Source organism: Lutra lutra, chromosome 10 (assembly GCF_902655055.1).
Source record: "Lutra lutra chromosome 10, mLutLut1.2, whole genome shotgun sequence".
Lineage (NCBI taxonomy): Eukaryota > Metazoa > Chordata > Mammalia > Carnivora > Mustelidae > Lutra > Lutra lutra.
Genome location: NC_062287.1, coordinates 76187376 through 76199609, shown reverse-complemented (window position 1 = coordinate 76199609; position 12234 = coordinate 76187376). Strand labels below are relative to the sequence as shown.

The 12234-nt window shown below is 37.1% G+C and overlaps 1 protein-coding gene across 5 annotated transcripts in view; it reads right to left on the bottom strand.

The window, feature by feature from the left end:
- Nucleotides 1-12234, bottom strand: part of ANO5 (anoctamin 5) — a 106336-nt gene that overhangs the window by 48604 nt on the left and 45498 nt on the right. For all 5 annotated transcript variants that reach the window (XM_047692444.1, XM_047692440.1, XM_047692441.1 and 2 more), the window contains 2 exons: nucleotides 11471-11584; nucleotides 9493-9608 (listed from right to left, as the gene is read on the bottom strand). In XM_047692444.1, the coding sequence (XP_047548400.1) occupies nucleotides 9493-9608; nucleotides 11471-11584 (230 nt within the window). The remainder of the gene's footprint in view (nucleotides 1-9492; nucleotides 9609-11470; nucleotides 11585-12234) is intronic.

The window sequence follows — 12234 nt, the reverse complement described above, 5'->3', positions numbered from 1 at the left end:
TCCATACAAAACTATATTAGAAAAACCAACAATGTTAAACAAATGGTTTCAGCTAATGAATATTTCCCAAAGGAACATAAGAAATGGTGGACTAAAGCACTACAAATTGAATTAAATTTTCTCAAAGAAATAATTGAGAACATAAGAAAATACCAGAAATATAAAAACAAGAAGTGTGGGGATTGGAATAAATAAAACAAGAGGTGAAAGAAGTCCACAAAGAGAGGAAAAAGAAAAATCGCAAGAGGTTGTATCGGAATTGATGATGAAATCATGAGGTATTCAAAAGGGTAAATAAAGGGGGAATTAAGTGAAAATCTAATGAAAGACAATCAGAAAAACAGGAGACCTATCAAAAGAATGTGAATGTCATGGAGAAGTAAAAGACTCTCAGGGAAATTGTTTGATAAAAGGGCAGGCAAAAGAAGACCCAACTTACATATAACCGGAGTCCAAAGAAAATCAAAATACTGGGAAAGCACTGGTATTTAAAAATTATAATCAAAGAACACCTTCCAGAATTAAAAAAAAAAAAAAAGATGATATGCATTGAAAGGATCCAGTAAGAACCAGGGTAAACAGACTTAGAACAATCACCTCCAAAACATAATGTGTTAAAACTATCAGATTTTAAAACAAATGAGCAAGCCAACAAAACTCTCGAAGCTTCCTAGCAAAATGATAAAGTAATGTTCAAGGACAAAAGAATTTTCTACTCATGAGGACACACTGGAGACTTTTCCACAAACCAAGGATACCCACTATCTCTACTACTATTTAATAGCGTTCTGAAATTACTAGCCAATGCAACTGAACAAAAGAAAATAACTGGAGACCTAAGAATTGGTAAAGAATAAAGCAAACTATTCCTATTTAAAAATGACAGGGTGGGAATGCCTGGATGGCATAGTTGGTTAAGTATCTGACTCTTGGTTTCAACTCAGGGTTGTGAGATCACGCTCCACATCAGGCTCTATGCTCAGTGTGGAGTCTGCTTGAGTTTCTCTCTCCCTTGGCCCCTTCTACTCATGCATGTGCTCTCTTTCTCTCAAATAAATAAATAAATATTTTTTAAAACAGTAAATAAATAAATATAAATAAGACATGGTAATATACTTGGATAACCTTAAAGAATCAGTGATAAAACTAATTCAATGAAGATTTCTTCAAGGTATCAGAATATAAAATTAAGATACAAAAATCAACAGCATTCAATATATAAATAATAACAAGTTAGAAGATATAGAATACATAAAATATAACAGCAACAAAAAATATAAAATACCTAGGATTAAGCCTAAGAGAGGTGCCTAATCTATACAAAGGATTGAAAATCCCAATTTAGACTTGAAAAAAGACATATCTTTTCCTTGACATGCCTTTTCCTTGATTAGAATGACTGAATTATTATCAAACTATCAGGTCTACCTAATAAATAAATGAACTTATTTATAAATTTAATGTGATCCCCATATAAATACCAACAATATGCTTTTTCGTAAAGAGCTAACCAAGTTGATACTCAAGTTTATATGGAAGAATAAATATGCAGAATGTACAAGGAAACACTGAGAGTAAAAGCTATGATAAAGTATTAGCCCAACCAGATTTTAAAACATACTACGTAGTACTATATAGTAAAACATACTGTGGCAATGGTGCTGTAATGAAAACAGCTTGGTACTGACAATGAGTAGCCAGCCTGATCAAAGGAAAACAAAACAAAACAAAACAAACAACAACAACAACAAAAAAACCCCAGAACATCCAGAAAGAAACTCAATTGCATGTAGAAATCTAGTATAAGATAAAGGTAGTACCTCAAATCACTGGGAATCAATAAACTTCTTAATAAATGGTATTGGGACAGTAGATAAAATTAGATCTACTCCTCACATGATATGGAAGAATAAATTCTAAATGGATCAGGAATCTAAACACAAAAATTGAAACTATGCAAGTAAAAGAAAATGTAGGAGAATTCCTCTATAACTTGTGTGTACAAAAAAGGCATTGTCTGGGTGCCTGGGGGGCTCAGTCATTACTCATCTGCCTTCTGCTCAAGTCATGATCCCAGAGTCACGGAATGGAGTCCCACATCAGGCTCCCTGCTCAGCAGGGAGTCTGCTTCTCCCTCTGACCCTCACTCCACTTGTTCTCTCTCTCTCTCTGTCTCTCACTCTAATAAGTAAAATCTTAAAAAAAAAAGCATTGTCACTAAAAATCCAAAAGCAATGAAAATTTTGATAAAGTCGACTTCATATAAAATAAGAAAATATTCTACATAGCAAAAGCCAAACAACCAAACAAACAAATTTTAAAAAACTCATACGCAAAGTCAAAATGCAAATGACAAACTTGGAGAAAATATTAGCAATATGTGTTATAAAGGGTTACAAAACCCCAACAAATAAAACACTTAAAAAAACTTAGAAGGCAAAAATTCTATAGAAAAAAGGACAAAAGATACAAATATACAATTTATTAAAAAGCCTACAAAAATGTCCCTTAACATATGAAAGGATGTTCAATTTCAGTCATATTAAGGGAAATACAAATTAAAAGTATACTAAAATACCATATCTCATCTGTCAGCTAGCAAGAATTGGAAAACTTGACAGTGTACTCTGCACTTTTATACATTGTTGGTGGGAATTCCAAATAGTACAATCCCACTGAGAGGGAATTTGGCAATTTTTAATACAACTACATATGCACTTACCCAGCAACCCAACAATCTCACTTATATGGTTTTACCCTGAAGATACTCCCAACAATACAGAAATACACATATCCATTGTTAGTCACTGAAGCACTTTTGTTTGTAATTGTGAAGTACTAGAAACTACCTAAATGTCTAAGAACACATAATGGTGTACCATAAAGCAGAAAAACGAATGACGATGTCTCCATGAATTCATACACATTGATCTTCAGGACATACTGCTAAGTGAAAAGAGCAAAGTGCTGAGGGGTCTATATCAAATGCCACTTTTGTTTAGCAAGGAGAAATCTGAGAGAATACATATATCTGCTTCTTTTGATAAAGATAAATCAGGAAGTAATGAGGCTGGCAAACTATAAGGGATAAGGAATTAGAGAAGAGGGCAAGGTACAGTAAAAGAGATCTGGGAAGGAGTGCCGCTCCTTCCTTGGACTTTAACTAATACTAAAAAGTACCTGAAATAAATCTTATTATGCCAGAAGCTAGAAGGGTAGAGTTTTGGGGAGGAAAAGGGAGAGATGTTTAAAAAGACACAGGATCTAGTTCCAAGGGCTCCCTCCCAGTGGAACTTTGGTAAAGGAAGGTTGAGAGACAGCTAGTAAATGAGGAAGGAGTGCTGCAGTTGGATACTCATTTTGCAACCAAAACAGTGAATACTGGTTCAGGTGAGAATCCTTCTGTCTGCTAAGTCGAGGGAGAAATTGGAATGAGTAGCAGAACTTCCCACAGATTTATTACTAGCAGGGTAAAAACAGTGGAGCAATCAAACAAATTCTTCAACTGGACAATCAAAATTAATATAAAATGAGGGGCTTATTGGAAGCAAGGGAAAATTATATAGAGAGTTGTGAAACAGCATCACACTATGACCAGATGCTCAAAATTATCATCAACAACCTGGTGCTCCCCGGAGCTAAAAGATAAAACACCCAGAAGATGGTGTTCGTAGCTGGTTCGCTCTCTCTAAAGTCACAGGAGGGGGCCTGTGGGGCTGGGACCCAGGTCTCTGAGGAGGAGGTACTGGCAGGCTGGCAGGCTATCTCAGAACAGATACGAGGTTGGATCTGCAAGTGTTGGCAGAACTATAAACAGCATTCCGCCCCAGCAATAGGAAGGCACTACCACAGCCAGGAAAGAAGCCTTGTTGGAGAAATGCTCATAGGAAGCAAAGAGGGAACACATTAAAAAAACAAAAAACAAAAACAAAAACAAAAAACAATAGAAACGCATCCTCTTCCCCCCTTCCCCCCGCATCTTTCTGTCTCCTCAGTGCTTCTTGCTGGCAGAGCCCTGCAGTGAGCTAACCAGCAAAGCATACTGGTGACACTCAGGGCTCCAGCCTCAATCTCACAAAGCAGATTGTAGAAAGGTGGGCCGCAGCCGAGAAACAATAGCTTAATGACTGGTACATAAATGAGATCACATTCAGTGTTAATCTAGGTATCTGCTGTCCAATCTGCAGGCCTTGCCCCTCATCTCCTGTGTCATTTCCTTCCAGGCATCCTGGGGAGTGCCCAGATATGTCTCTCCTGTACTAGGAATATCTTTGGGGAACAGCTTTCTGCACTGTCTCCAGGTCACTGTGTAAGGATGGCAGCTCCTCGAAGCCAGTGGTGCTCATTTCTCCAAGAAGGAATTCCCCCTCCCCTCTCTGAGTTTCTCCACCAAACCCCATCTCACCCTCTATCCCAGAAAGTTAATCTTCTAAGAGGAGTGGTTTTTTTTTTAATTCAAATTGATTGGGGTATATTTCATATATAATAAAATATACCTAAGTGTATAACTTGATAAGTTCAAATGCACACACTCATGTAACTGAGTAAGAGACAGGTGAGGCTAGGTAGGGGACTACGTGACGGGGCTCACAGAAATCCTAGATGGGTTGGAGCGCCTGGGTGGCTCAGTCAGTTAAGTGTCTGCCTTTGGCTCAGGTCATGATGTTGGGGTCCTGGGATGGAGCCTCACCTCAGGCTCCCTATTCAGCAGGGAGTCTGCTTCTCCCTTTCCCTCTGCCTCCCCCTTCATGCTCTTTCTTGCTCTCAAACAAATAAAATCTAAAAAAAAAAAAGAAAAGAAAAAAGAAAAAGAAAAAAGAAATTCCAGATGTGGAAAAATGTTATGCACAAGATATTAACTAGAGAGAAGAAAAAATAACAAATCCACTTTGTTCTAAATGTAGATGAGATATTTTCACAATATTTGCAAGTCTACCTTGTTTGTCTTAAATGTTATAGACAAGATATTTGCCAAGTTCCCTGGTCAGTTTTCTATAAAAGACCAACCATGAAAGCTCTCAGTGGCCACCCATTTGGGACCCCTCTCTAGAGAGTCTTCCTTTCTGTTCTCAACTTCCCTTAATAAACTTTCAGTTCACCTTATTTTCCATAAGATTTATACTTCAACTCCATGAGACAAGAACCCTGCAACATAACCACCAGCACGATCAACATATGGAGCATTACCATCATCTCAAAAAGTTCCCTTGAGACCCTTGCACTTAACCCCTTCCCCAATACCCAGATCTGGGCAACTCCTACTTTAATTTAGGTGCCTATAGTTTTTCCTCTTCCAGAATAATGTTTTATAAATGGAAACAAGACTATGCAACCTTTCGTGGCCTGCCTCTTTTTCTTAGCAAAATACGTTGAAGATTCATCCTTTGATGTTGCACGTATCAGTAATGTATCCCAGAGGAAAAAAATCCATTGTGTGAATAAATGATAATTTGTTCAACCATTTATCAATTGATAGACCTTTGGGTTGTTTCCAGTTTTTTCTTGTGAGTTAAGCTGCTATAAACACTCAAATAATTGTGTTTTTGTGGACATGTGCTTCAGTTTTCCTAGGAAAAGACTTAGTAGGGGAATTGTTGGGTCATACAAAAAGTACATATTTAACTTGATAAGAAACTGTCAAATTTTTTAGTAGAGTTGCTCCACCATTTGCATTCCAGCAGTACTTAGAGATTTCAAGTTGCTCCACATCCTTGTTAGCACTTACTACTGTCAATCTTTCAGATTTTAGCTATTAGAATGGGTGGTATACTAGTATCTTAGTGACAGACATTTTAATTTTTTTCTTCTAGTGGATACAGATGCTGTGTATTTCTTGATTACTAAGTGGCCATCCATAAATATCTTTCTTTGGTGAAATATCTTTTATAATCTTTTGTCCATTTTTAATGATTTTGTCTTATTGAATTGTAAGAGTTCCTTAAATATTCTAGATGTCCTTTGTCAATATGTGTCTTTCAAGAATTTTCTCCAGGCTGTGGTTTGCCTTTTTATTTTTATAATGGTGTCTTTTAAAGAGCACTTTTTTTTATTTTTATGAAGTCAAATTTATGTATTTTTAAATTGTACTTTTTGTGTCTTTTCTGAAAAGTCCACACCAAATCCCAGGCCTTAAAAACTTTTCTCCTAAACATTCTTCTACAGAAGTTCTATAGTTTTAGCCATTACACAAAGTTCCCTGATCCATTTCAAATTAGTTGACATTTTTGTGTAGGAAAGGATCTAGATTCATGTTTTGTATATGGATTTCCATTTGTTCTAATATCATTTGTTTAAAGGACTATCCTTTACCCAGTGAATAACCAAGCACCTTTGTTGAAAATCAGTAGACTATATATGTGTGGATCTACTTCTGTACTCTCCTTTTATTAAAGTCTCCATTTGTTAATAATTTCAAATATATGGAAAAAGTTATAAGAATAATTTAGATAACTTCCATATACTCTTTAATTCTTTTATTGCAAAAGTACTGTTCCATTTGTACTTTCTCTTCATACAACTCTCTCTGCATATATATATATATATATATGTATATATACATATATATATGTATATATGAAGAGATATATATGTTTGTCTATCTGTGTATCTGTATATATCAATATCTATCTTTGGATAATATATAGAGATATATAGAGATATGGATATAGATGTAGATATCTTTTGATGAGCCCTTTGAAAGTAAGTTGGTTGATTATGTCATGGTCCTTTACCCCTAAATAGTTCATTGTCTGTTCCTAGAAAAAGAATATTATCTTACATAAACACTAAAATGAAACCCTAGGGATAATAGCTATTTTCTACAGTTGTTACCTCTGTGATAACATAGTGTTTTCTTTTTTGCCTTTTCAGTTAACTAGTTAAAGACTTTTCACCTAAGTTATCAGTTCCTTAATTAAATTTTGTTAAAATTTTACATTTATTTAAAAATACCATTTCATTATTGAAATGGAAAAGCAGTATAGCTTGCTATAATATTATAAGATGAAAAAATTTTTAAAGTTATTAAATTTATGCTAGATACTGTCACCTGGTTAAATATCTGACTTTTCTTTTTTTTTTTTTTTTTGACTTTTCATTTTGTTGTAAAAGGAAATTTGCAAGGGCTAACAAAGTATTACAGATCTAGCCCCCACTGACCCAACAGGTAATGTGTTCGTAGGGTGATAAGTACGAACCTTTGGAGAATATTCATAGCAGAAACACCTGTTGATAGTTTAAAAATGTTAAGTGAATACATATTTTCTATATATTTTGAACACTAGAAACTATGTAAACCTTCATTCTGATGACCATGTTTCTTGTGAGGATGCGGAGAAAGGGGAACCTTCCTACACTGTTGGTGGGAATGCAAGCTGGTGTAGCCACTCTGGAAAACAGCGGGGAGATTCCTCAAAAAGTTGAAAATAGAGCTACCTTATGACCCAGCAATTGCACTACTGGGTATTTACCCTAAAGATACAAATATAGTGATCCAAAGGGGCACGTGCACCCGAATGTTCATAGCAGCAATGTCTACAATAGCCAAACTATGGAAAGAACCTAGATGTCCATCTACAGACGAATGGATAAAGAAGAGGTGGTATATATATACAATGGAATACTATGCAGCCATCAAAAGAAATGAAATCTTGCCATTTGCAACAATGTGGATGGAACTAGAGGGTATTATGCTGAGCGAAATAAGTCAATCAGAGAAAGACAACTATCATATCATCTCCCTGATATGAGGAAGTGGAGATGCAACATGGGGGGCTTGGGGGGGGGTAGGAAAAGAATAAATGAAACAAGATGGGATTGAGGGGGAGACAAATGATAAGAGACTCTTAATGTCACAAAACAAACTGAGGGGGGCCGGGGGGATGGGGGTAAGGTGAGGGTGGTTGGGTTATGGACACTGGGGAGGGTATGTGCTATGGTGAGTGCTGTGAAGTGTGTAAACCTGGTGATTCACAGACCTGTACCCCTGGGGCTAATAATACATTATATAAAAATTAAAAAATTAAAAAAATTAAATGATGACCACGTTTCTTTAAAAATGTGCTCTGAAAGCATTCTCCAACGGCCTGATGTCTGTAAATATCCTTGGCATCAGGTTTGTAACAGTAAAAAATCTGGGACAGCCTGTTTTCCGACAGAAGAACAGATAAGTGAATTATGAAACATTTATAATATGGCACTTTGTGTTCTGTTAAAAAGCACGAGATAGAGCTAGATGTATCCACAGAAGGAGTACCAATAATATATTATTTAGAGCAAAAAGAAAATGGCCAAAAAAGTAAATAAAGATGCCGTTGTTTTTTCTAAGGAAAAAAATACGATTGCATGTGCATTTTATTATGCATGCACATAAAAACAGAATTGAGTAGATAATACCAAATCAAGGGCAGTTCCCTCTACAAAGTTCAACCGAGGTAGAATTTCACTTAAGACTTTGCGCATCTCTTTACGATTTGAAGGTTCATAAATGTGCTTCGTCATTTAGAAAATTAAATGGCCATTATTCAAAACAAATAAAACATCCACCCAACGAAGAGTTCATATAATGGTTTAGAGAAAGTACCAGCTTACCTATGCTATCTGCCTTTCATTTATTCTTAAAAGTTTCCCCTTACTTATCTTAAAGGAAACTGGCGAGAAAGCCCTTCCGCTGATTTGGATGTGTGCGCCAACACCTGTCTCCTAAAAGGGACACCGTGATGGTGCGCTAGCATAGCACTGCCAGCATAAATTACTGAGCGGAACTCCAGGTGTGGAGCAACCAGGGCACTCACCGGATTGTTCCTTTACTGAAATCATAGCATGAGTCTCCCGACACCCTGTATGCACGGGGCATTGTTAGGGCTCAAAGCAGGAACCTGCAACACAGGTCTTCTTGCTTAGCCAATGAAGTGGTCTAAAGAACTGAGGTCAGGGAACAAGAGCCTCCAGGGATCTCTGAGATTTGCACGTGTGTGCGTACACACACACATACACACACACCTCCATACAAAAGCTTTCTGGACTCAGAGAAAAACAAAACAAAACAAAACTAATTTGTACGAAGCACTAAGTGCTAGCCCCTACGCCTAAAAAAAAAAAAAAAAAAAAATTCATGTCTCATTTCATTATTAAACAGCCCCCTAAGGAAAGCATCATTGTTACTCCCACTTTACAGACGAGCCTCACAGAGGTTAAGTAATTTGGCCAAGTTTATGTAGCCTCTAAGAGGAAGAACTTGGATCTGAACCCAGCCTACCTAACTACCAACACTCAACCTCTGAACTACCCAGCAACCACTGCAGGGTGGTTAGAAGTACTCTGGCAACGGCATTCTCATCACGACTGACTGAGTGGCAGTGTAGATACAAACCTGGGAAGATGTAAACACGCCGTGGATGAAGACAGTGGTAAAAGAAAGGGAATGTGATGCCACGTGAATAAAAAACCACATCATCAAGTTTTAATCAGTTTGATAGTATGTAGGGAACTTACCTAACCAAATCTAAAGGTTGCTCCTTGTAAAAATAGGAAAACCGAGCCCAATTCTGGAAAAGTATGTACCTCTCGTTGACAGGATTGGGAGGTTCTGAAGGCTTCCAATATTGACCCTACAGATGTTCAAAAAGAAAGTACTTGAATGACATAGCAGAAGACAGGGGTGAAGTAAATAAACACAGCTTCTACAAGATTAGTGAATGAGGCAAATTTTTCTTTTGCTTTTGATTTGAGTTTTCATATTCCATTGATGTACAATTATCTCCTAAAATCTATAATAAACTATAACAATAGGGATAATCATTAAGATTTGGAAGGGGATCTCTCTCTGCCTGCCTCTCTGCCTACTTGTGATCTCTGTAATATAAATAAAATCTTAAAAAAAAAAAAAAGATTTGGAAGGGGAGGTGAACCATGAGAGACTATGGACTCTGAAAAACAATCTGAGGGTTTTGAAGGGGTGGGGGTGGGAGTTTGGGGGAACCAGGTGGTGGGTACTAGAGAGGGCACGGATTGCATGGAGCACTGGGTGTGGTGCAAAAACAATGAATACTGTTATGCTGAAAAGAAATAAAAAAATAATAATAAAACATAAAAAAAAAAGATTCCTCCACCCAGTTAGTTAAAAATCCCAGTTAAAATTCGAGACTCTGGCTTGACTCCAGCTCTTCTTTCCTGTGGAATGCCCTTTCTTCTCTACTCAAATCCTACCAGAATATTCACAGCTCAGGGATTTATGCTAACAGTATGACTGTCTGGGACTTTAGAAATATACTAACACTTTTATTCTATAGATGGGAAAATTATACTCAAGCAAGGTTCAGTGAATGATCCAAAGTCACACTACTGTGACAGAAATTTCTTTCAGACTTGTCTGTTCCTCACTGGTAATCACTGACACAATTTCCCAGAAAATTTAAAACATGCATCGCAAACATTAGCACCTAAGAGCCACAGTACTGTGTCATGCATTTTCCCCATTGTTACATACTGAGTTGCCTTATTAATAATATCCCTTTGAGACATAGAGTACTGTCTACACATCATAGTTCAACACATTTTTTAACTGTATGCCCAGACAAGTGAACTGCTGAAGACAACATAAATAAATATCCAATTGAAAATTAAGCACATGAGAAAATCATGATATGATAAAGTATAAGATTTTTTATCACCTAGATTCCAACTTTTTTTCTTTTCTTCTTCTGTAGCTAATCCTACTGAATCTTGAGAAATGAAATAAATAAAAAGGTAGCCTATTTGGGTACCTTGAAAAATGATTCTTTTTTTTTTTTAAAGATTTTATTTATTTATTTGACAGAGAGAGATCACAAGTAGATGGAGAGGCAGGCAGAGAGAGAGAGAGGGAAGCAGGATCTCTGCCGAGCAGAGAACCCGATGCGGGACTCGATCCCAGGACCCTGAGATCATGACCTGAGCCGAAGACAGCGGCTTAACCCACTGAGCCACCCAGGCGCCCGAAAAATGATTCTTTAATGCACAGAAAATCCAGTACCTAACCTAGCACTCAGGATAGAAAAAAAGAAGAAAAAAAATTAAAACTAACAGTAAGTTACAACTACCTCTCACCACAGCTAAGTACCCTTGATTTTCTAGCAATCATAAATGACTCTACTGGAAGGCTGGATATACAGATTAAAGTTGCTGGTGCCTGAGGATATTAGCTTGGCTTAATGACCTGGTAATAGTAAGAAGAGAATTAATACCCTAAAACAAACCCACAATCCTCAAAATCTTCTAAAAGGAAATGAGCCTTTTGTTGAAGAAAGACTGACAGAGAATCCATTGTATAGTGTTCTTTACCCCACTATATATCTCTCTACCAACATGAGGAAGAATTAAGTAACCTGTCATAAAAGAGGAAGCAAAGGGAAGAGTCTCTCTCCCAACAAGGTGACCTTTTAATGTCAGAGGGAAAATGGGCTCAGTATTTCAAAACCAATCTTATACTTACATCATGGAGTGGATAGGCAGATGAGTAAGTATTAGAAGTTAGCAGTCTTTCAATCCCAAACTTTTTCTTCCCATCTTCTATGCCAAAAGGACATCGTGAGAGAATGTAATAAACCTATGAGGTAAGCATTACACACACACATTTCAGAACTTTATGCTATCCACATTTTTTCCCACCCCAATTTAGCAATGGCCAACTTTGTCTAAACGTAGATAGAGGCTCCGATTACAGAAGGAACCTTCCCTCTGTTGTTTGAGGGAAGATGGGGAGGGTGAGCTTGTGTAGGTTAGCTCCTGGGTATGAACATTCTCCATTCCTTTGGGGAGAGGCAGGAATGGATCACGATTTATTTTGCTTCTCCTGTCCCAAGCACCTCTGGAAGTCTTGCGCCAAAATTCTACAATCAGGCCTTCAAGTTGGGAGTGTAATATCACCACTAATGGTTTGTCGGGGGGAACGTGGGATAGAACTGATACTTAGCTAGGCTGATTACTTCAATTACTCTGAGGATTTCTGCAGGGCCCCTTCCTGACACCTGAATTTATTAACACAAGATTACCTTATATCTACAACTACTTTGCAATCACCTGTCTCTTTGCATTCAGTTTTTTACTCCATATAATTTGGGTTTTGCTGTCCTCTGCTTTCGTATTCCTGCCATCTCAATTCTACCTGCATTTTTGTTTTCCAGCAACTTTTCAGATTTTCTGCTTTTCTGCTGAATTTGGTCTTTTCAGCACTGTTCTCGATCTATTTCCCTTACC